General features: G+C 41.3%; 1 protein-coding gene across 23 annotated transcripts in view; it reads right to left on the bottom strand.

The window, feature by feature from the left end:
• LOC124050106 (nesprin-2) overlaps nucleotides 1-24,129 on the bottom strand; it is a 76,008-nt gene that overhangs the window by 24,421 nt on the left and 27,458 nt on the right. For 10 of the 23 annotated variants that reach the window (XM_046372239.1, XM_046372238.1, XM_046372249.1 and 7 more), the window contains 38 exons: nucleotides 23,445-23,615; nucleotides 21,861-23,354; nucleotides 19,388-19,540; nucleotides 18,372-18,527; nucleotides 17,942-18,183; nucleotides 15,821-17,855; nucleotides 15,374-15,708; nucleotides 15,137-15,281; nucleotides 14,761-14,961; nucleotides 14,386-14,645; nucleotides 14,150-14,300; nucleotides 13,674-13,817; nucleotides 13,456-13,587; nucleotides 12,811-12,993; nucleotides 12,458-12,595; nucleotides 11,957-12,142; nucleotides 11,575-11,697; nucleotides 10,505-10,687; nucleotides 10,330-10,407; nucleotides 9,518-9,619; nucleotides 8,993-9,064; nucleotides 8,381-8,779; nucleotides 8,158-8,261; nucleotides 7,111-7,258; nucleotides 6,621-6,707; nucleotides 6,391-6,540; nucleotides 5,831-6,028; nucleotides 5,516-5,608; nucleotides 4,895-5,080; nucleotides 4,416-4,586; nucleotides 4,139-4,270; nucleotides 3,742-3,941; nucleotides 3,066-3,198; nucleotides 2,625-2,807; nucleotides 1,408-1,557; nucleotides 865-1,041; nucleotides 416-586; nucleotides 184-339 (listed from right to left, as the gene is read on the bottom strand). In XM_046372239.1, the coding sequence (XP_046228195.1) occupies nucleotides 184-339; nucleotides 416-586; nucleotides 865-1,041; nucleotides 1,408-1,557; nucleotides 2,625-2,807; nucleotides 3,066-3,198; nucleotides 3,742-3,941; nucleotides 4,139-4,270; nucleotides 4,416-4,586; nucleotides 4,895-5,080; nucleotides 5,516-5,608; nucleotides 5,831-6,028; nucleotides 6,391-6,540; nucleotides 6,621-6,707; nucleotides 7,111-7,258; nucleotides 8,158-8,261; nucleotides 8,381-8,779; nucleotides 8,993-9,064; nucleotides 9,518-9,619; nucleotides 10,330-10,407; nucleotides 10,505-10,687; nucleotides 11,575-11,697; nucleotides 11,957-12,142; nucleotides 12,458-12,595; nucleotides 12,811-12,993; nucleotides 13,456-13,587; nucleotides 13,674-13,817; nucleotides 14,150-14,300; nucleotides 14,386-14,645; nucleotides 14,761-14,961; nucleotides 15,137-15,281; nucleotides 15,374-15,708; nucleotides 15,821-17,855; nucleotides 17,942-18,183; nucleotides 18,372-18,527; nucleotides 19,388-19,540; nucleotides 21,861-23,354; nucleotides 23,445-23,615 (9,522 nt within the window). The remainder of the gene's footprint in view (nucleotides 1-183; nucleotides 340-415; nucleotides 587-864; nucleotides 1,042-1,407; nucleotides 1,558-2,624; nucleotides 2,808-3,065; nucleotides 3,199-3,741; nucleotides 3,942-4,138; nucleotides 4,271-4,415; nucleotides 4,587-4,894; nucleotides 5,081-5,515; nucleotides 5,609-5,830; nucleotides 6,029-6,390; nucleotides 6,541-6,620; nucleotides 6,708-7,110; nucleotides 7,259-8,157; nucleotides 8,262-8,380; nucleotides 8,780-8,992; nucleotides 9,065-9,517; nucleotides 9,620-10,329; nucleotides 10,408-10,504; nucleotides 10,688-11,574; nucleotides 11,698-11,956; nucleotides 12,143-12,457; nucleotides 12,596-12,810; nucleotides 12,994-13,455; nucleotides 13,588-13,673; nucleotides 13,818-14,149; nucleotides 14,301-14,385; nucleotides 14,646-14,760; nucleotides 14,962-15,136; nucleotides 15,282-15,373; nucleotides 15,709-15,820; nucleotides 17,856-17,941; nucleotides 18,184-18,371; nucleotides 18,528-19,387; nucleotides 19,541-21,860; nucleotides 23,355-23,444; nucleotides 23,616-24,129) is intronic. The other 13 variants (XM_046372251.1, XM_046372252.1, XM_046372262.1 and 10 more) reach the window with 10 other exon arrangements.

Raw genomic sequence — 24,129 nt, 5'->3', positions numbered from 1 at the left:
AAGTTTTGGTAATTTGGTTATACATCATTCACATAAAAATATAAAAGCATGGAGAAATTTTCACAATTTAAAAATCAAGGAGTTTGTAGTTCTGAAAAGTTATCCTGGTAAATAACTTTAATTTAGTTTCCTCTGACACTAATTTTTCCATGCTTCTGAATGTCACAGCAGATTTATTTTTACCTGCTGACTAAGATCCCCACAAGCATGACAAACACTCTCTGCCTGGGCAGAGAAAGCGGTATCACTGGGGTGATTCTCTGCCTTTTCCACATGCACTCTTGTGGCTTTCAGCTCCTGCAGAGCTGCAGCCACCTCCCTCACTCTGCCCACATCAGCCTGGAAGAAAAACAAAGCAGTCTCAGATCACAGGACAGCAGTGAGAGAGAGAGAGTTCAAACTGCCATCTGCTTACGTCCCACTCCTGTACCTCCAACTCCAGCAGAGTCTTATGAGCCAGAGCCTGACTTGTGGGCTGTTTCTTCTGTTTCAGCTGCTTTTTCTGCTGTTCTATCCAGCCACAAAGTCGCTGTAACCGCCTCTCTCTGTCTGCACAAGTGTGATGCATCTGTTCAGCTTCACGAATCTGTGGGGACAAGGCCAAACAGCATTTGATTCATGAGTTCAAATAAAAGTCATAAATGAAAAGTTGCAAGATTTTTTTTACTACTGTTGGCATAAATTCAATGTTTACAGCTTGATTAATGGCTCCAGTGATTGTATAAACCATTACTTAGTTAGCTCAACATGCTTTCAATAAAAGCATTAGACCAGAAAACAAAGAGAAGGTCACAGCTGGATCATTTAACTTCTGACTGTACAGGTTGTGGTGTTTTATCGTACACTGGTTGCTGCAGAACACACCTGGCTCTCCAGCTCTCCCTGAAGGTGCAGCCACTGCAGTTTCAGGGCACCAAGTTTTTCTGCAAACAGAATACGATCGTAACGGAGAGCCTGGATGTCCACCTCCACCACCCGAGGGACAGACTGGCACAGGAAATCGAGGAGGAGATGCCCGTTTACCAGGCCTGCCTTTAACTCCTGAGAAAAAGAAACATTTGATACACAGAAATGAGTATCAGCACCCAGAAAAAGCTTTCTAAATGAATCTTTTGAGTGCTATTAAAAAAGTCAACTACCTCAGATGTTATAAAGACACATTTGTCATGCTACTGAATTTCATTTTTTATTTGAGGTGTGGGACCAGAAACATTTAAACTCTCATAAGTGTTTGTCTTACAAGAATTTTAAATAAATGAAAAACATTCAAGTCAAAATTTGACGAGTTATTCCCAAAGAAATAAAATAAAATTATGTCGTCCTTTTAAGGATGGACAAACATGAATATGAAGAAAATTTCTCTAGATTTGGCTGATAGGCAAAGCACTAACATTGAAATATATGTACCTGGTAGTGCTGCAGGATTTCAGTGATTTGAGCAGCATCTTTGGCCTTGAGGACTCTTTCTTTCTCTTGGCTCAGGCGAGTCTCCTGCTTCTTCAGCCAGTCCTCCAGGTCAGACAGCAGCGTCGCCGGTGGCCATGCTGCCAGCAGCTGCTAATGCCGCAAGAGATGAGAGAAGAAAGTGACATTTAAAGGGGCAGTAAGTGATTCTGGAGAGGGATAGTTAAGTGTTCAGTCTCATTCCCAGGTCGTCAGGTATGATGCTTAAAGTATTGGTGTTTTTACAACCTCCAGAATCGCCACCAACCCAAAGTGTTGGTACGGGACGACCTGGGAATGAGATTCAGGCCCTGCAGTCTGGGGTGTACGCCGCCTCTCTCCTATTGTCAGCTGGGGTAGGTTCCAGCCCCCCAGTGACCCTGACGGATAAAGCAGGTTTAGAAAATGTTTGGATGGAAAGACATTCAACAATCTTTCTCCACATGCAGCCTGCCTGGTTATCAAAGCAAAGAGCACAGCAAATAGTTTTTCCTGTCTATATCAATGTTCACAATCTAGTATATTTCATCAACTAATACCTGAACCCTTCATTTCTAGCTTTTTTGCTTTTTAATTTTGGTTATTCAGCATGAGAGTCCAACACTACATGTCAGTTCTTCTACAGAATGACCTTCATGCCTGTCCAAATTATTTAGTCTTCGGTGGATAAGATATCTTCATCCTCTTCTGAGGTGACAGCCAAATTGTAGTACATTAAAAGGAATCTTCTGTAAGACAAACCTGGTGTAATTTTTATAATGTAGAATACCTGGTTCCATTCACTGGTGATAAATAGTGAAGAAAAATTAAAAACTGTCCTTCACCTCCTTTTTAAGTCCTCCAAAATTCCCGGTCGTCAATCACCCCAAAGCTGATTTCAGCACGGTTCACACTCCCCTTCAGGAGGAGGGGATTTCTCAGTGTCTAATTATTTTTGAAAACCACCAGTACTTCAATGGAATTTGGACCATCAGATGAAAAACACTAACGATTAAAGTTTATGGGGCACTTGGTATAGCATTTGGAAAAACCGAGACATTCTGCAATAAAGGATGGAGATCATCGTGACCACTGAATCATTTACCGAAAATTATACTGCAGTGCATCTGCTCATTTTACAACTTCCTCTATTTGAGACATTTTTTCCAGAACATGGTGGAAATTCTTTGTGAATACCGTACCTGCAGCAGCCGGTCTTGTGTCTTGGACAGGTCAGAGGTCACCTGGCTCCAGCTGACCTCCAGCTGGACCAGCTGAGCTCTGAGCTCCGCACAGTCAGCTTCCCTCAGGTGAAGCAGCTGAGCGGCTTCCCTGCATGCTGACGCCCTCTTCACTGACATGGCTTCAGCCTCCATGGAGAAGTCCTTCAGGAAGTGGATAGAACCAGTGTCAGACCACATGTCTACCGTGTGTGACTGATGCATTTTAAACTGCTGTCCGAGTTTCACAACAAACTTCAGAAATGTGAATATTTTTTAGGACAAATACAATTAAAAACTGAAACTTTAAAATGGCTTATTACAAAAACTCATATGTCTATATTTGTTGTTATTGTCATGTTTTGAAGTGCATCATGACCTTTTATGATACATAAACGTATTGAGCAGATGTAAAAGTCTTACCAGCAGCTTGATCAGATGCTTGTGAATACACTCTTGGTTCAGGTCAGAGATAATGGACAGGTTTGACCAAGTCTCAAGGTGTTTGCTGGCACCAGTCAGCCATTCGCTGACCGAGACAAAGTCAGTCTGGAATCTGTGGGGAGGATGAGGGAAAAACAGATCATTCTTCCAGTGGAGCTGAACATGACTGCTCCTTGACAAAGACTGAGTGTTTTTCAGTTGGCACGTCTGCTTCAACCATATTTACTGACCCAAAGCCCAAAGAATATCTCTGAATATAACTACAACATAATTTGGTATCTCAAAAAAAGTCTTTTGCAATTTCACACTGATTAATTTGAGTGTTTCTCCTTCTTTCAATATGCCTCACTGCTACAAAATTGTACTCAGTATGCTCACAAAGTTATCATTATTCATAATTTTCCACTTTAGCCTCTCTTATTCTCCAAAATGGTAAGAAAAATGGAAACTAGAATATATCACAGTAATAATAATAATTCATCTACCAAAAAAAAAGTCACTGACACGGTTGCTCCATTTGTCAAATTTCTCAGGCTCATAATTAACACTGCCAATCCTACACTGATATATAATAAACTCTTCTACTGTAAAGAGGACAATAACCTATGATTTCTTTTTTCTTTATCATGAGTTGGTATTTTTGAGGCTGTCCCACCTGACCCGACGGTCCTGGATGTCTCTGCAGCGCTGACTCTCCTGCTGTGTCCGCCTGTAGATGCTCCGCCACCGCAGCTCCAGAGCGCCTCCTGCATGACTGACTGTGGTAGCAAACTCTGGTTCGGTCTGCAGCACCTTCCCCTGATCCAGAATCAGTCCTAAAGCAGCTCTGCCCTCATCCAGCTGGACTAATGTTTGCTGAGTCAAAAGGAGAAACATCAGTGCTTATGAGTTTACATCAAGCTCCATAAGATTTCACTTCACAAGCAAATTCCACGCCAACAATGGATATAAAATGTCATCACTTCATCATTTTATCCTATTAGACATTTGTGTGAAATTTTGTTATGATTACCTTATGTTAAATTAATTCAGAATGTTTGTGTGTGGTTTACCTGGCAGGCATCTAGTCTGTGCTGTGCTAATTTCTCATCATCTTCCTCTGACTCCCTACTGCTGAGGAAGGCTTCAGCGTCATCCAGGAGCCTGCCAAGTCGACCACAATTATCCTCCCACCGGGTCCAGTCCTGCAGTCGGTCCAAACATAAACCCACTCATCAGTTTTAACACTTGATGTGTCAGCACAAACACCCAATGCAAGAAATTATTCCATAAGAAAACTTTTTCTTGTGTATGAGTTCCTATTGCCCTCAGCAAATGTGCACTACAAACCTGAATCCTCCTTTGAGAAGCCACTTCCTGTTCCAGCGCCTGTTGCAGCAAAGCTTTGGCTCTGACTTCCAGCTGTACCCGCTCATCCTCTTGACACTCGGGTACTTCTGGCTCACGTTGGAACAGATCTTGCACAAATGCCAACTGAGACCTGAGCACCTGCAGGAGCTTCTGGATCACCAAGAGACCCAAAGTGAGGTGGAATAATCGCAAAGAGGGACTCAGTAATGCAATACAAGTGAAAACAGACACTAAGTGTGAAATCTTTACAGATAGATAAACATTTTATTTATCCCCAGGGGCAAATTCACATGTCGCAGCATGAATGAATGAATGAATACACAAAGATTAATGCAAAACTCTGATCATTAGTTGTTTTACCACTGGACTTCTCAAGAGGCTTCTACACACTCTTGGGAAAGTCTTAAATCTAGTCTTTGCATCATGTTGAAGAACTTGCTGAAAGCACAGTGAGATACCTTACGTCTGCAGAGAGCAGCTTGAAGTTGGCTGCAGCTGTGAACCGGGCTCATCTGCCCTTCTGTTATGCGTTCTTCACCCAGTTCCAGGAGGCGAGTTATCCCCTGAAGCAAAGACCGGGAAGCTTGCTGTAGCTCGGCTTTTTTCCCCGGACTCTCCTTCAGATGTCTGCCCAGCACACACTGCTGAGAGATGCAGGAACAGCACAAAGTTTAACAGAAATATTATTAACTTTTGAAAGACAGATCCTGCTTTAATATTAATCCATGATTGCGCCTGGTAAATTTCTTTTTTATGCCAAGAGTGTAGTACAAATATTTTAATCAGTCTTGCTATTTGTTTCTTAAGTCATTTATTTGTTTTTCTTAATAAAATGAAATTTTAGTCATTATTAATGGCACCCACATCAGTTCAAACTGGTGTTTTCCGTGTGTCATTAAACTCAGAAAACTTATTACAGCACTTTGACAACAGCTCTCCAATTAGGCCTTTCTTGTAATGTGGTATTGATGTTATGGGGGTTAATTAGAATGGCATCGATTTAACAGGCATTTTATACCAGGGTACAAACATACACACCAAACACACACACACATGCAAAGCTGCAAAGTACTGGTTACCTCCAAACTGGGAGCCTCCTTTAAACTGGGGAACATCTCACTTTGTCCCATTTCAAACTCGTCCAAAATACACAGCTGGCTGGAGGAGAGCACCTGTTTGAGAACAGTAGCGGATTAGAAACGTAGATTTTTAAAACAATTAAATTCTAGAACAATAAAAATAATAAATCACTTTCAGAGCCACAAAGCCAAATTTCAGGCTACAAATTTCTTTTTCCTTTTTTGGTAATTGTTAATTATCACTAAAGGCTGTGAGAAATTATTTAACTTACTCCTGCAGTATATTTAACTCTACGACTGATTTGTATTTCAAACCTGATGTTCGTGCGTGCTGCCCAGATGTTCAGTGAGCTGACTGTGGGATGAGGTGAAAACCTGCTGGACCGTGTGAAGACAGTCCTGAAGGGAAGTCAACGAGCTGAGAGCTTCTGGTTCAGGTGCAGGTGCAGGTCTGGTCTCTGACTGCACTCTGCTCAACAGCTCAGCCAGAGTCAGCATCTCAGTCGATACACACTACAGAGGAATTCAGTCAGAAACAAAAAGGAATAAAAGCAAAAGAAAGGAAATGCACCCTTCTTGTTTGAGGTAGAAAAATCTAATCTTTTATCAGTCTGCCTGCGTCTGTATTTTTAAAGACATAATAAGCAGCAATGGACAGATGCTATTCTTGTAACACACTATATATCAATTCTGGAGAAAGACAGTTGACTGTTAAGTCTTATCAGGTCATCGAATCAGCAAAAAACCTATAATGTCTGTATGTCTGTGCATGTTTATTTTAGGAAGTTGCTGCCTTTAAAGACAACAGTTTTTACAGAACACAAAGCAAACTGTGCAGTTATGTTGCTTGTACTGTATATGTTCTAGACAGCCACCTCCTGCTGTAGCAGCCTCAGCTGGTCGTCATCTTCACCACGAGGAGTCAACAGGAGGTCCGTTAAAGCGTCCAGGCAGAGGAGGACCCTCCGCACAGCCTTGTACAGCTGCTCATTCACACCTGGACGCGAACCATCTGCAGAGCTCACCTGGGAAACAACCAAACGCTCAGCGATCACTATGAAGTCATTTTGACAAGTAACACGCACAAAGGTTAAAATACACATACTATTTGTCTCAGCGCGATGATGGACTCATGTGTTCGCTGGAGAACAGCAGATGCAGACCCGGTTGGTATCAGGGCCCTTGCTGGAACCTAAACAAAAGCAGAAACTAGTAGTTTCACAGTGCAAATAGTTCAAACCCTTCAAAATTCATATTTCATAATTCATAATTCGATAATTATTCAATATCACTGTAGATTTTTTTTTAATGTTTTAACTATTGTTCAGTAATATTGACAAATGGAAGGAGCACACACAAAATCTCCTCCACTGCCAGTACTAAAGTACCTGCTTACTAAAGGTTGACTCCATTGTTGCCAGGGAAACTGATGTGATGGTGGGGATGGTAGTCTAGCATCCACTTCTTACAAACATTTTGCTTCTATCTACTGTGGTTCATTCTGCTCCATTTATCCACACCATGCCTCCTCCAAAGGCCAACTTCTTCTTAAAACAAAACAGAAACAATCTCACAGTTTTTCTGTATTTTCCCACCTTTTCTTGTGTCCTTCCATCCTCTGAGCTGATCAGGGTTTGATGCTCTTCTTTGACTTTTTTCAGGGTTATCAATTTTTGGGAGATCTGGTTATGAAGTCGGCTCCACTTCAGCTGCTCCTCCTCATCTGCTTCATGTCCAGTCAAACTACCAAAGTGGACACACACAATACACCTGAGTCTAAGGCTGCACGATATCAGGAAAACCTGCGATATGGATTACACATTTCAATATTGCAAAGGCGACATGATTCGCTATATATACACAAATGTTGGCGTTTAGTTTAAATGTACTTCTGCTTTGGGTCTGCTCTGTTGACAGGTGAAGAGTGAATGAACACTGCGCAATAAAATGAAAAGGGTTATTTACATTCTAGCAAACCAGTTTTATTGGGAAAAAAGTGCATCTGACTTAAACGACAAATGTGACCGAGGAATAACACCAGTTCTCTTTCATAATATTTCGTTTAATGTCTCACCAGACAACCCATAGTGAGACATCTCACTCATATTACTCAGAGAACCGGGTTTATGGAAACAACCTAAAGTTTTGTGCATTAGCAGTTCATTAAACGAAATGACTCATTAGCTCGTCAGTTCTCAACTTGACTCAGCTCACCTTTCACCGTCTTCCGACACGTATCGTACATTTTTGTAATGGCGACGGCCTCCTTTATTTCTTTGTAGCGCTTAAATGTTTTTTCACAAGGTGTAACGCTTGTAAAACTCTGAGGAGAGGATGTCTGTTGGTCTGGTTTGCTGCTACTGATCCTCACGTTAACTTTTTTCCAAGTGGCTAACGCTAGCTTTTTGAACTCCTCCGTCTAATTCTACTCAATTCAAAAAACTTTATTAGTCCCCGGGGGGGGCAATTAAAGTAAACGCGTTGAACGTGAAATAATCGCAGTTCAAGGACTCTGTTGCACATGTTAACGTCGATGAAGATAAATTTTGGATATATCGTGCAGCCCTACCTGAGCCTATGTGAGCATGCTAGGTGCTTGTGAGTTACTCTTCAGTTCCTGTGACTGGTGCGCGCTCTTTTACCTTTCCGGCACCTCAGAGGAGCTCTGGGCTTGTTGGGATTCTTCCACCACATTACTCTGATTGGTGCTGACTTGATTTTGCTCCTTCAACACATTAGCAGTAACCTGGACATTGAAGTAATCACATTAGACAGTCATGTTAATTTAACTCTAGATGTATTCTTCTTTTTTGTTTTATAAAAAGATGAACATTTGGGGATTGACATCTCTTCTCAGACACTTACCAGTTCTTGACAGGAAGCTGAAGACATCTCTTCATCTTCCTCCTTTATAGACCCCTCTGATGATCTTGAGGCAGTGAACTGAGTAACGGGTCTTGCAGGAATCTCTCTTGGTTCTTCTGCTGCCTGACAGGACTCTGTATGAGGGTCAGGGATGAGGGCTTCACGCGCTGATGATCTATGTTGGTCCAACTTGTCTTCAGGTGCAGTGATGAGTGACTCAGTTGTCACATTTTCAGGACTAAATGCTTCAGCGTCGGATTCCTTTGTTTTTAATCCAGTTTGATCATTACCTGATCCAGACTCTTTCGTATCAAGCCTATAGTTCACAGGTAAAAGTCCATTTTCGACATTGCTTGAGGTTGTCTCCACTTCAGAGGAAAACTGTCTGCTCTCCAGCTCCTGAAAGATCATTAAGATAAATTGATGTGCTACTGAAAATTATCGGTCTCTATCAGTGAATGGACACAAAGAGCAGACTTATCTTTGAAAATATAAAAAGTACATCGCAATTTGTCATCATCATTGAGGATCAAGGAGCTTTTATTGTCATACCAGCTCACATTCACATCCTCATCAAAGAAGATCAATCGCAGAAATGAAAAAATCATTTACCTTAACTTGAAGCTTAATTTCAGCTGCATCCTCACTTTGTGCCTCTGAAGAGCTGACCGTCTCCTCTGGATCCTAACACATGAAGTGTGTAAACATACAAATGCAAATGGGATCCATACACAGACACACACACACATAAACATTCTCAGTGTGTGTGTGTGTGTGTGAGTGAGTGAGAGAGAAAGGACACAGATTTCTGAGGGGCAACATATTTCAAGCAGCTGTTTCTGACAGGACAGCCTGCCCAGTGCAGCCTCATGCAAACATGCAAAGGACCAAGAAGCAAAATTAAAGCTGAAAATTATGAAGGTAAGCAACGTATAAATCAAGGAGGGAAATACGAGTAGAAAGAACATTTTTTCTTTGATGTATTAATTTGTCAGGATGCTTTAAATTCAGAGATCTTTATTGATAAATCCTTAATGAGAGCAGTTTTTTAAACAACTGTTTGGAATGAAACCTGAAATGAAAGGAGGCACCCAGAAACATGCTCTCCTGAGCTGTGATGATTTAGATGAGATTTACCTCTGGAATACTGCATGTTAGTGTGTCAGAGGATGACGAGTGACAACTCTCGTTCTCCTCATCCTCCTCTTCCTCTGAATTAGACACCTCAAAAGCCTCCTGCTTTTAGTAGTAAGGGTGAATGACATGATCAGAACTGCGATTACAGAAAAATGGAACAACAAATTGTCTCTCTACTTCCTCAGTTATCTTAAACACAAGTTTTTGTTAAAAGGCCAAGCAGTATCAGTGAGGAGAAGCGATTTTTCTTCAGGATGCACACCACCATGACTCCATTAGTCACCCGCTCAGTTGTGCTGTACTTACAACCTCTCATGACAACAAGTACTTCTAACGAGGTAATTTCACGGGTTACAAACGATATAATGCAACCAGAAAAAGGCTCGACTAATGGAGTCTAATGGAGAAATGCATGTTGATTAAGTGAAAACAGATTTGCTCAAAAGAATTGTTCATTTTTGGGGGGGAAGATTCATAACAAAAATAAACAGATTACTTATTGCCTTAACCAGAAAACATTTTTTTAAAATGCGCTATCTTCAATTAATATATAGCCCAAAAGCTGTGCAACACATACAATATGCTGTGTGCCAATTACTGGGAATGTACTGCAGGACAATAGAATAATCCCCCAACAAAAACCCTTCAAATCAGTTTCAAGAATTTTGTTTGCATCTGCCTCACAGTAGAATACAGTAGAATAGATGTTGATTGTTTCGCTCACAAAGCCTGACTTCTATGAAGAATTCACCAGTTTTACTCGAAATTATTTATTCAACTACACCTTTCCGAATTTTTTTGATTATTATTACCTGGACAAAGTGTCTTTGTGGAGATCTGTCTAGCTGCTGCATTTCCTGTATGATGCCAGAATCATCACTCATCTTCTTCTATGCGAATCAAAGAGATAAGAGGATGTGAAAAGTCACAACGACTGACAAAAGCATCAAAGGCTGCAGAACCTTTTTTTTTTTTTTCATGCTGTACCTCCAGCTGTGTGGCTTGTTGCTGTGTGAGTTGTTCCAGCTCCTCAAGTTGCTGCAGCAGCAGTCTGGCTCTGGAGAAGACCAGCAGGCCCTCCTCCGATCCCTGAGGGAGGTGAAGTTCTCCTTTGCATCTCGCCGTCTCCTCCAGTGTCCTACGCATCGACTGCACGTTCGCCAGAATCACCTTCAGTTTGAAACAGAAAAACTGGTTAAACTGTAAATTTGACATTTTTGTCCTAAAATGACTCACTCTGAGGTCTGATCCACATACCAGCTGGCTGTCACATAAAACCACACACACACACACACACACATAAATATATGAAATCCATGTATTTTATAGATTGTACTTTTGATTTATATGCCTTATTTTTTCAGGACGACCTCAAAAAAGACAGCTTGCGCTCAACGGTGCAAAACGCAGCACAAATAATACATTTAAGCTACATTCCAAATACAATGTTGTTGTTAAATAATATAAACAATAATTTTATAGGTTTGACTGCCACATGGAGAACGTTTGAAAGCAGGTTCCATCACATTTTGCTGATGAGAACTTTTTTAATTTTCATCTGTGGCAAACCATCATTATGTAACTCATTTCACACACACCCAAACTAAAAAATGTCGATTTACTCCCTAAAGAAAACAGATGAGAGGCCAAGACATCCTGACTTTTAGTGACAAGCATCGTCAGGCTGCAAAAATGCTGGTTCCTACAGTTTTCAGCTATGTTCACGGGTTAAACAGAATTCCTTTTTAGATGCTTAAATTAAATGTTAACAACGAGATCAGTGCTTTATTTTGGAAGATGCAGAGAACAAAGTTGTGAGATGCCATATTATGTTTAAAAAAGAACTGTGTGATTTCTAATGAGTCTTTCCTCTGGATTTAGACAAATCTACACATAGTAAATGCGGACCCTTCCTGCCACATAACTAAAGCTGCTCTTCTAATCCATGTTCTTAAAATCCTTTTAACCAGAAATGTTTCAGATTTTTACTATTATGCTACTGTTTACATGTTATATGTGTGCCTTCTTATCAAGAGTATTCAGGTGCACTGTATCACCTGTCGGTTGTGATGGTGCTCTGTCAGAGTTGTGTTTGAGTTGTCCATGGAGGATAAAATCACTCTGATCTTTGGGACATTTTTCTCTATTGTCTTCAGTTCTGCTTCCATTGCCTCCACAACCTATAGTGAAGATTACCAGAAACTTTTTCAGTGACAAGAGTTTTCACAGGTGACGTGCAAGAATATGACCCCTCATAGATGCGTCTTGCTGATCAAAAGCTACACATTTTAAAGATGCTACTGATTGCATTTCACTTGATTTTATATAGAAATATATCAAATTTTGGATTCAATTTTAGCTATAGGGACTTTTTGTTGCATGCTCTCTCTCATGTTTCCATGTGATCGACACTGGGAAATCCTGGGTTTAAACTGTTACCTCAACCCCCCGGAGCAGCTGCTCCAGCGGCTCAAGGATCTTGCATTGCATTTTGTGGACATGCTGGTCATTCTGTTCCAGTCTCTCCTCCTGGGTGCTCATGTCACACACAGCAGAAATCTCATCCAGGACTGGCCTGAAGTCCTGAAGGGTGTGTATGATCCTCTCAGAGTCGTCCAGCACCAGCTATGGTTTAAAATGGATATAAAATGAAAATCTTCAGTAACACGAAATGTGTGAAAATGCTTATAGATACTGTGTTCACTGTGCAGTAGGAAATAAAGAGAAACATTAAAGAAAAGGAGTGCAATGTGGGTGCCAGACACATACATGAATGAAATTAATGACTAAAACTTAAAGAAAGCAAAATTAAATGGAATGAAACAGAGGAATATAAGGAAAAACACAATATATAACACATCAAGGAATGTGAAATTAGTCAACATGAGTCTTTAAAAACTTCAGAAGTTGCATTTGTTTGCTTGTTACTTGCTAACTGACCTGCAGGGACTTTGCGTGATTCTGGAGGCTTCTGGCTGTTGTGAAGCTGCAGGGAGCACTGAGCCACGACTGGGCCTCATCCAACCAGCAGGTTGTGCTGTACATGATGCCTTCAAACTCCTGAAGACAGGAGGGGATCTGACAAAAAAGTACAGAAAATATGTGGAAGAAGAATTTAAGCTTTCTAACCAGATTTTTAGATTTTTAGAAGCCACTTTCCTCATTGATGTACCCGTGATGTCACGCATTTTCAAGAACCACAACATTTAATCCATCGTTTCTGCTCCATGGTGTTACAGTACAGAAGAATGTAAACAGATCATAAAGTAAATGTGAAACAAAGCCTGCCTGACCTTGCTGAGGAAGGCGGTGCGTTGCTCAGCCATCTGCGCTACGTTTTGGTAGAGCTGCAGTGGTTGGGTGAGTCCGTCCATGAGCAGGTGGGCTTGATCTGGATGATCCTCCGCGGCATCCTGCACCTCATTCTCCAGGAGCATCAAGCGTGTGTGCCAAGTGTCCAGCTCATCCCACACATGCTGGAGAGCAAACAACATGTACCACCCATACCCAACATACACAGTGACAATCCTGGATTGTTATCAGCTCTTTGTTCTACTTGTTATTTAGACACTGAGAATCTGCATTATGTGTGTCATTACATGTTCAGCAGTCACATTTTTGCTGTAGTTTCTCATCACCTAGCTACCTTCTTCTTATGGACTACATACATTTAAAAAATACTTAATATCGCTGATAGAGGCTCCTGTTATTGACCGGCAGCTGCGTACAAACATCAGATTTAAGCTCAGTTACTCTAACTGTTCAAATTCAATGAGATGTGCATAAAAAATTGTATATTTGTATATTTCATCAATTGGCAAAGAGTGATTCAAAAGACAAATGAAGGTTTAAAAAAGGAAACTTTCAACTTGTGCATACTGGCAGATTTATGTAATACACACATAAAGACAGACAAGCAGACATAAAGTGACACAAACCTTGAGTAGACTTTGCACTTCACTGACTGTGGGGCTCCTTTTCTCCAGCAAAGCTCTGACTTTCTCCAGTCCAGATGCCAACTCCACCACTTTACTATCCAGCTTCCGAATTGGGTTGCTCTTCTCCATGAGCTGTAGAATGAACACACACACACACAGTTTTAGTGGGAGATAAGTCATGTGACACTGAAGTTGGATTCAGTCCTGTTTTCAGTTACCTTAACCTCTTCCCTTTGCAGAGACAGCTGAACCTCTTGTAACCTTCTGCTGATCTCAGCTGGTATCTCAGCATACCGGCTCTGCACACCATCCATGATATGCTTTAGCTTGGCCTTCTGGCAGGACAAATCCTTTTTAAGCTCCTGTCAGTGTTGAAATGGAATATATAATACATAAACATAAACATTAACACAGGAGAAATGAAAGACTTAGAGACTGTTAACCAATTAAAGGCTGAAGATAATCTTGCAATAAGTCCTGCACAAGTTTAATATGCCCTGTCTTTAATAGAGAAAGGTGACTGGCAGTTTACTGTTGACACTGATGCCGATTTGAAAATACCACTTGCTGTCTTTAATCCAATTTTTAAAATTAGATGTGGTCTAACAAAAACAAGCCCATGAACATAATTTATATTTCTCGTTAGCTCTGAGGGGGTTCTAATTAGATCCTGATGTTATCAAAGGAGCCTGACCTGTTGTTTGCATAGATTTGGACAGGCCTCCAGCGAAGGAAGAATGTTGAAAATGTGCTGCTCCACCTCTTCTATCTCCTCTTGGACATGCTGTCTCTCTTTCTCCTCTGCCCGGGCTGCAGCTACCACCTGGAGATTCCTCTCTTTCAAGCTGTGGAGGACAGTATTTTCTCAGCACCTCTGACATTAATGAGTAATCACTTTCTTCATGTTAATAAAACGAATATAAAACTCACCTTCTGACATTCTCTTGGATCTTCACTAGTGTTTTGCCAAAAGGTCCAGGGCTGACAGGATCCTGAGAACTAGATAAGCTCAAGGCGTGCTCCAGTCGATGCTCCAGGGAGGCTAAGGCTTGCTGTTCCTGCTCCAGCCCAACCTGGTGCATCTCAGCCTGAGCCAGAAGCTCCTGGGGTTCCTCCAATGTAAAACTCACGGCAGAAGAGTCAGGAACATCAGCCTGAAGGCTGGCCAAATAGCTGCAACACTGCTCCATCTGAAGAAAATATAATAATAACAATAATATAGAAAAATAATTTAAAAAAATAACTTTTTTCATTTGCATGTATTTATTTGTTGTCGTAAAAGATTTGGTTGTCAGTTAAACTCACACTTGCAGTGATGTCCTTCCATTCCTCTCCCCTCTGTTGTGTGTGTGCCATCAGGAGGCCAACGCCACGTCGTAACGATACCCAGCGCCTCCAGAAGCCACCCAGCTCACCATCCTTTCCCACACCGCAGCCCTGCATCGGACATCCACCTCTCAGTTCTTCTATCCTACCAGCAAGACTGCGAAGACCCTCCATCAGAAGCTTTATGAAGTGATGAAAGACAAGAATTTAAGTTTGAATCAGGCAGTATATCTTCTACATAAAATAACTGTCAACATTTATGACATGCAAGGTCCAAGTAGATCCAGCATATGTAGACACATGCATGCCTACACATTTGCTAATTACCAGGAAAATAATGCCACATCAAACCTACCTTGGCCCGTTTTTCTTGAGCAAGACATTTGTCATAAGAGGTCACTTGTTCTGCAGCACTTTCTGAAAGCTTGTTTTCCAGCCCAGAGAGATTTTGCCGTATGTCTTCATGACACTCTCTGTGGCTTTGTTGTCTTATTTCACACCTGTGATGTGTTGTGACAGAAATAATCACAACAACCTGTTATCTATAAAGCCATATAGAAGTTAACGTAAGTGAGGTAAAAACAGCTAGTACCTCTGCAAAGACTCCAGTCTGAGCTGGGCTTGGGCTTCCAGTATGGCTCTTCCCACCAACAGCTGACTGAGGATGGTGATGTGAAGCTGCTCAGTCTTTGGGCGGGACAGGCAGGATTGTTGGGGCAGCAGTTCTGTAAGGTGGCTGATATGTGCCTGAAATCCATCTTCAAGAGTTTCTAGAGCCTGCTGAGTCTGTCTCTGTTCCTCAGTACAGTCCAAAAACCCTCCAGGAGCTGATAAGAAGGTTGCTTCAGCATTATGAAGGAAGCATATCGCTCCCTGAGCAGCCCACTCATAATCTTTCAAGGATTCTCTGGCCTGGGATAAACTCTCCTGTTGAATACATGTTATAAGATCAAGCATAGTTTAGAGAAACAAAATTATTAATTTTAAAGTTAAATATTCTCAAAAGTATGGAGGATTAACCTTGAACATTTAAGCTTACCATCTGCAAATGGCACTCTTGCTTGGTTGCATCCTTAATCGAGTAAAGTTCCTTGTAGTCGTTAAGATTAATTTTTTCTTTCCATCCCAGACCTTCCAACATCCTCATCCCAGACTCCATGTTTCTCCAAATAACCCAATACCTTTGCAGTGCAATATCTACAGCTCTTTCATCTGGATTGGCTGGTTCGGCTCTGTCTAGCTCCACTCTTGTCCTTTTGAAAAACTCCATTAAAGCAGGAAGTTCAGAGGAAAAACGTAGACCTAGCAGAAGCTTGGGCTCTAGTTTTTTGATGTCATCTGTGACAGAATGCTCCCAGGAGACTAAAGTTTCCACAGTATGACGAATCATCTGCCTCTCTGAATCAAGCTCTGAGGGGTCCAGCTCCTGAGCTATGGCCTCCAATTGGTCTGCTGCTTCTTGACACTGTGTCTTAACCAAAGGAAGTTCAACCAGGAGTGTTTGACATATCCTGAATCTCTCCCCAACACTGATTGTTTTGTCTTTGGCACGCTGGATTTGCTCTTTGGCAATGTCCCTAGATTCCTCCATTTGTCTCCTCAAGTGCAGATATTTGTCTTGCTCAAAGGCAGTGACACTAAGAGCTTTGCACTGGTCTTGCAGTTCCCCAATGGCACTCAACAGGGAGCTTCGCTTGGTCTCCTGACAGTGCTGAAGCTCTTGTATTTCACACTGATGCTCCATTAGCATGTGCTTGAAATGTTCAATTGTTGAAATGTTTTCCTGCGTCAAAGGAAACCTTTCCTTCACCAAATCAGAGGAAATTTGCTGTAAACTAGTCTGGATGGTTGACAGCTCCTTATCTGAAGAGGTTCTCTCATAAATCAGCTCCTCTAATTCCCAGCTGGTTGCTTTCTCATGAGCTAGCAATCCATCTAATTCTGTCCAAAGGCCTGACAGTCTGTTGACAAGGTAGCGGCTCTCTCCTGGACTCAGATCTATGGCTATTTCCCTGCAACTTTCTGACATTGTTTCCACCAGTTTCAGTTGGCTCTCTATCTCTGCTGCTGCTAATTTGTGACTTTTCAGCTCGCTCTCCAGCTTTCTGATGTCAGCTTTTGAAACACTGTCAACATGGACACAGGGGTCTCTTTTAGCATGCGTTTCTGCTAGCCAAGCATCCATGCTAGCAAGCTGGCTTAATAGTTTCTCCCTCTCCTGCAGATTTTTCTTCATGGTGTCAACAACGTGATCGAAACTGTCAGCAATGGGCTGGTACAGGACTTCTATTGTCTTCAGTACTTGGTCATTTTCCTCCTTTTCCACATCAGAGGATCCATCTCTCATCTGCTCAACTTTTACTTGCATCTTTGACCTTCGAGACCAAAAGTCAGCCTGAAATTTCTTCATTTTAGCAATCTGAATACGAGCCTCTTCTGGGAAAAGAGCTAACTTTTGCCCAAGTGTAATGTGGTTTTCTGCCTGCTTGGCCCATATGATCAAGTCATGCAATTGCTTGTTAGCCTTAGAAGAAGAAATGCCATGTCTGTATGTGGAAGTGTCAAGTTTGCTCTTGGTGACATTTAGCAAGGGCCCCAGCTCCTGAAGACTATGTCTGATATCATCCCTTTCTTTCTGACCAAGAGAGAAATGAACAAGAGCATCTGACTGGGACTGTAACTGCAAATAAAGCTGGTGGTACAGTTTTAGGTCTGTGGCGAGGCAAACAAGTTCGAAGGCACTTTTGCTGTCATGACTTTGAAAGCTGGATTTCTGAACAGCTTCAAGCTTGTCTTTGAGCTGTTTGGCCTCTTTCATTAGAAGAGAAAATTGACAGGTGGAGCTTGAAGCGTGCTGCAGAGCCCTTTTCACACTTCCCTCTAAAAGCCTCCATTCCTCCTGGACGTCTCCAAGGTGGGCAAGGAGAGCGCCTGAACTTTCAGCATCACTCAAATGGACTGACAATTGGCCACTTAAATGGAGGAGCTCTTCCATCATGTCTTTTTTCTGTGCCATAGTTTGCAGCAGGGCATGCAGCTTGTCAGCTTGAAGAGCACTGCTTCCCAAAGTATTTCTGACAAAGGCCACAACAAAAATATGAATGTATAGCATCACAGGTTCACAAACAAATTATGCTAGCTAGTTCAAAGGATTACTTACAGGCTCATTTTTTCCTTCTCAGCAGCTAGAAACTCCAGGAAATCTCGGATGATCCTCATCTGTTTGTGATACCGTTTGACCTGATCCAGCTGTGCAGCTTTGACCTGCACTGTGGCAGAGGCATCCAGCAGTGCAGCACTCAGCTGTCCTTCAACCCTTTTCAAGGCATCTGGGTTGGAAATCCTCGTGGCACTCATGCTTTTCATTGAAGCCACTTGCTCCTGCACACAACACTTGTATTCCTACAGTAGAGAGAACAGAAAGACATCGGCCAAAAAGGGAACAGATCACATTTTAAAGATAGAGGTTTAGATTTTATTTAACTTAAAAAAGTCAGCCAGTTTCTCCGGAATGAAGAGCTTTCGAAGATGTAGTTGGTGAAAAGAAGATTTGCCATGATAAAGTAAAAGGTGTAAACAAAAGTACATACCTCTGCCTCCTGCAGTTGTTTGGCCATTGCGGTGATGTCAAGTTGTGCTGGTTGGTATCGACATGCCAGAACCTTTTGGACAGTTCGTACCAATCGAATCTCCAATTCACCAGGAGAGGATTTCAGGTACCAATTTAAATCAATGTGTGGTGTCCGCTATAACATAATAAACAAAATAAATATAAGGTTAAACTACTATGGAAAAAAAATTGTTACAGTGTTGTATGTTAGTTAATCTGCTCGTTGTTTTCATGATTAATGGTTCAGTCATCACTCAAAGCTGATGAACACTGACTGATTGAGGGAATTTTTGGGATTATTAATGATAATAATCCATAAAAGCAGTACAAACATGGTAAAATTAGAGCTTACTGTGCTCCCATCTCTGAACTCATAGTCGTAGAAGGACGTGTGTCGCTTTCTTTCAAGCTTAGTTTTTGAGTGTGAGCTTTGAGTGTTCTGCTTTTTCAAGGTTATTCGTGTTGCCATAATGAAAAGTCCATCCAAAAAGGAAAAAAAACATCAAATTTGACTGTGCGAGTCACAGACTGTGAGTAATTAGACCCTCTAATGACCCTGCAGGAAGTCATTGTATCTCATAGATTCTTCCTGTGGGCCTTCCTGTCAGCAGCATCATGGAAATACACAAACATCAATCAAAACATTCCAACTCTTATCTATTCACTGTTCATTGCAATTACATTTGACCTCTTGTCATTTTTGGACACTTGAAGCTATGCAGATATATTCAAAATCATATATTGAAATGCTTAAATAATGATTTTCATTTCTATATCCAGAAAACACATCAAAACCATAAATGGTGAATTTATAACCTCTTTACTTCAGTTCCTTCAAGCAGCTCAAAATTTAACCTTCTGTAAATGCATTCTAAAGTTCAGACTTATACAAGTTTATTAACTCATACGGCAACATGTTTTGCGACATAGAAAGCCTACAGTAGAGCCAAGAGGTGCTGCAAGCTGTTGAATTGAATTAAACTAGTTGATACTCACGTTTATTATGTTACTTCTTTCCACCAAGCTCTGGATCTCAGACAAAATATCCTGCATGCTGCACTTGTGTTTGTAAGCCTCTGGAGATGCACCTGTGGTCATCTCGGCCTGCAGATCCAGCGCTGTCCTCACAGGCTCCATGTTCTCTTGGATCTGTGGATCCATGCACAGAAGACAGGGGTGGTGTCACATTTTAGCCCTCTTCTTCCCCGTGTTTGTCCACAGATGATAACAGAGCTTCCTGTTCATTCCCTGCTCCACACTGGTAAATATTACTATGTTGACAGCGACCTGGCGAGTCAGTACAGTTGACACAAGAATGTGCCTGAGTAGGAAGCAGTCACCCCCGAGGGAGAAGGACGTCTATTCATCTGCAAAGTGCTGACTGCCTTGCTTCTTTAAAGAAATAATTGATCTGTTATAACTTGGTTTGACAGGGAAACACAAAAACACGACACAACTGCCAGATTACACACAGGGGGAGGCGGCTTTTGAAATGTTTTGGACATGATCAAGGTGTGCCTTTCACTGCAGGTAGAGAGGTTGGAGCATTCGAAAGTGTGCAGCAGGTTTCTGATTCGCTGTAGGGAAAAAATGTACAAGGAAGAAACTGGAATGAGTGAACACATACTTGTCATGTCATTTTTAACATTTTTTATGTCTTTATTTATTGCAACTGTCCTCTGACACATGATTCTCCGAAAACTGAAAATTGTTTTAGGGTGAGAAAGCAAATCACTAGTTTACAAATACTTTGGTATTACAAAGAACATTTTGGGACACTCAGCATTGATCCTTGGAAACAAATATTAGCCACTGAAAGAGGGAAGGTGCTGTTACTGTTCACAGTAATGACAGGTTGTCTAGTGAGAAAATTCCTCAAGTCCTTTGAGGACAGTGGTTTGTACTGTCCAACAACACATCTAAACACTGAAAAGCTCTACATCAAAACAACGTGGTAGTTAGTTCAAACATCACAGGCATCAGTCTGGTTTTAAATGGTCTCCTAAAAATGCCAGAGAAAAGGATTAAGATGTTGCTGGCAAGTACGTGTACTGTTTCAGCAGATATTGACTGGGCAGACAACAATAATTATAGTATCATGTAAAGTAGTAACGGGTGAACAACGGTGCTCCCTTTGTTTATCTGGATGTGAGTGGAGCCCTCAGTGTCTGCAGATAAATACTTCTGCCTCATCATCCTTATTTTTACTTTTCTGCTTTCATACCTCATGTCTTGGAAGTTACTGCAGGCTGAGTCTGTGGAGCTCTTTTCTGCACTAGTGTAATTAATCCTTTTTTTTAGTTAAATTATCCTTGCTATGACTGAGGGTCTAATGTTGGAGTAAATTAGTCAGGCTTTAGGCAATGAACAAGTCAACATGGATTTCATTCTTCTGTCATAAGAAAAAGCATATATATATATATATATATATATATTTTTTTTTTTCTACTGGATGAATAATGCTTCACAAAAAGGTGAAAGCCAAAACTTTATGACTGGACTTTTGCAAATGTTCAGGCATTCAAATGCCAAATCGTGGGATGACACAAGACACAAAAAATATGTTTCAGCTAAATTTAGAATTTAATTTAGCATGAAATAACACTTACAAAATGTCAGCAACACCTAAGATTCAGTGAACACACACTGAAGATAGGAGCAGAATGAGCGGTTTGTAAATGTCAAAGAAGACCCTGTTTGAATTAAGTGCTATTTAGGAAAACAAGGACTGTAGACTTAGCTGGAACATAAGTTCATTCAAAAGTTTAAACTTTTTAGGCTCTAAAGATTTTAATAGCTAGAGACTGAGCAATCGGCATTGCTGATCTGAAACTATTATCATGTTACAGAACAGGATCTTTTAATGGACATCCTGGTAGACTGGAGGTCAGTGTCATTTATTTCATCATCTGGCTGATCATTAACCAAACTGCATCGTATTGGAGGCTGTCGACACTCAGTGGCTGATATCTGATTTAAAAAAAATTAAAATAACAGCTTCAGAATCATTTGGATGGTACACTAACTTGTAATAGGGTGAATGGTGTCTCCGTCTCAGTCACCCTGCACTACTGTTTCACCTGTTTCTGCACTCTGAAACTTGGGTAACTGAGCAGAAGCACAGTGTGTAATGTTTTATGGCACCACATCGCACATACCACCAACTACCTCTGTTGTTGGTGAAAGTGGATCATATTTTCTCTGATGTCTGCTCTGCCTCAGCACTCAGTGAGTTAACCAATAAACAGATAACTTAACTTGCGAGTTGTTAAGAGTTGCGAGTCTCTCACCAAAGAGGAGCCGTGTCACCCAGCATGTCACACTAACAATCAGGCTAACTATCATTAAAATAATATTTCCAAACCCGGTGAGGTCACAAGATAAATTTTGAGGGTTATTAACAGGATGCAGGATTTTGGACATCGTTAGGCCTTGTAAAATTATTCAGATAGAATGAATGAAGTGTTACCTGTCCTTGTGTCACCTTTGTGTCCTCCAGCGATACAGGTACCTGCAGTTCACTTTCCTCATTCGGCAGTGTAGCTTTGCGGCGTCTTTCTGGCCCCTTAAAAAGTTTGGACTTCGTGTGTTCAGAGTCACTTGCACCTTCTGTGTTTTCTCGCTCTGCCATTACCAGATTTCCTGTACCTGTGCTCTGTGCAGTGTCAGCAACCCTCAGCTTTTTATTGTCTCCAGCAGGCATTCGTGTTTCAGTTGAGGCATCTCCTTCCTGAGTGCATAAGAGTGAGCTCATTGTTTGCTCTTCAGTGTGACAGAAATCTGTCATCTCCTCTTGTTTGGCATGCGGACATGTTGTTTCTGCTGCATGTGCTCCATTGAGCTGACGCTCAGCAACACTGCCATATGATTTGGAGGAATTCGACACGTCACTGCAAATCAATTCACTCTCTTTGCGTAATAATTTGGCACTTGTGGATTTTACCTCCTCCAGTTCGATATTTACTAACGCCAGGGGGGCTTCTGGCAATGAGTCTGTGACTTGAGATGTGTTTAATGCACTCTTTAAACAATGGATTTTCAAGTCTGTTTCACCTGAGTCAGGGCCCATGAGTCCAGATGGCTTCTCAGAAGATCTTATACTTGAAACTTTCATGAGCTTTGCATCACAAAGCTCTGCCTCCCGTGAAGAACTGAGTGTATCTGGGCCATCGCTGTCATTTTTCTGCATGTCCTGTGGCCTCATGTCTGACACTATTGTAAACATTGTTTTTGGGGTTACGCTACAGAGTTTCTCTTGTTCTTGAGTGTCAGTAACTGCTTTAAATGCATCTGATCTTGCTGTTAGAAGTCCAGACGCATTTTCAAAAGTACAAAGTGGAAAGTTGTCCGGGTTTTTCACTGAGGATCCAAACAGGGATGTGGCACAGTGTGCTGAACTGATTTCTTTGTTATTTTCTGTGCTGACAGCTGACAGCTTTGGGTTCTGGGTTGGTGCAGTGACTTCCTGCAATGATTCGGTGCGTTCTTGCTGAGCTATTAAACTCTGAGTAGAACGCGAGTCTGACATTAAAGGCTCTGTGGTACTTCCAGAAAGTGACCGGCGCTTGCTCCTTAAGGGACTGATATCAGTGTTCGGTGTGTCAATTTCATCTTTCGGACCAATGCAAGTATTCAAGTTAATTTTTGATGGAGAAGCTGATGTTAACTGTTGTGGTTCTTGTTGGGTTTTTGATGTAAAATCATTAGGTATTTCTGGACATGGGAATTGATGAGGGAAAAGGGAATCTTCTTTGTCTCTTTCCAAAGCCCCACTGGTTTTAATTTTATCATCATTCTGATCACTTTCAGAGTTTTCCTTGATGTCTGTTGCAGAAAGGGTTGGAAAGGCAGGAGGACACCTGGCTGGAGCTTCATCAGATGAAGCTAAACATGGAGCATCAGTTTCATTTCCAGATTCTTCAACAACTTTGTCCATTTCCTCTTCACAATGACCCTGAGCAGCCTGTAAAACCAATTAAATTAAAAAAAAATATTAACCACAAAATCCTTATTCCATTGAACTGCACAAGTCTGTGACTGAGGAGAAACTCACCTGGTATTTAAATAAGGTTTCAAGTGCAGAAGTGCTTTCACTGAGAGCATCTGAAGCACTTCCCTGCAGCTCCTTTGACACTTTTGTACCCAGACAGTTTAGAAGAAAATCTTGTTCTGAGAGCATATCATGAAGCTCTTGTTGACACCACAGACCCTCATCCAGAGCTGCCTATGAGATATATATATGTATATATAAAACATTTTCATAGTAAAGCTTTATTTCAGAAGTATTCAAAGTTTTGTGAGATCAGGCTTATTGTTGTGCCCCGTTGTCATGGCGGCACAATGGCACTGACACTGAAATTTGCTTTGCCGGTCTGTCTTGATTGTGGTGCAGCTCTGTCAGGAGGTACTTGCACAGCAGGGCTTGCTAACATGCTAACGATGATGATGATATCAACATGCAGATTCTCAGTAGAAGGTATCAGGTTTACAGTTGCTGCCATTTTAGTTTAGTGCATTAGTTAGTTGGTAGTTGCTAATATTTGGTGGGAATACCATTTCTTTTACAGGTATATGGTCATAAACACAAGTATAGGAAAATCTGAAATTTGGGGCTCATTTAAGTGCTAAATGAAAATTTAAAGTCTTCTGAGGACCATGAATGTCTATAGAGAATGTCATGGGACATTAAGACATCTCACTTAAAATAACAAATGTCATGGTGGTCAAATCATTTCATT

This window comes from Scatophagus argus, chromosome 19 (genome assembly GCF_020382885.2).
Source record: "Scatophagus argus isolate fScaArg1 chromosome 19, fScaArg1.pri, whole genome shotgun sequence".
NCBI classification, from domain to species: domain Eukaryota; kingdom Metazoa; phylum Chordata; class Actinopteri; family Scatophagidae; genus Scatophagus; species Scatophagus argus.
This window is presented reverse-complemented; position numbering and strand designations above follow the sequence as displayed.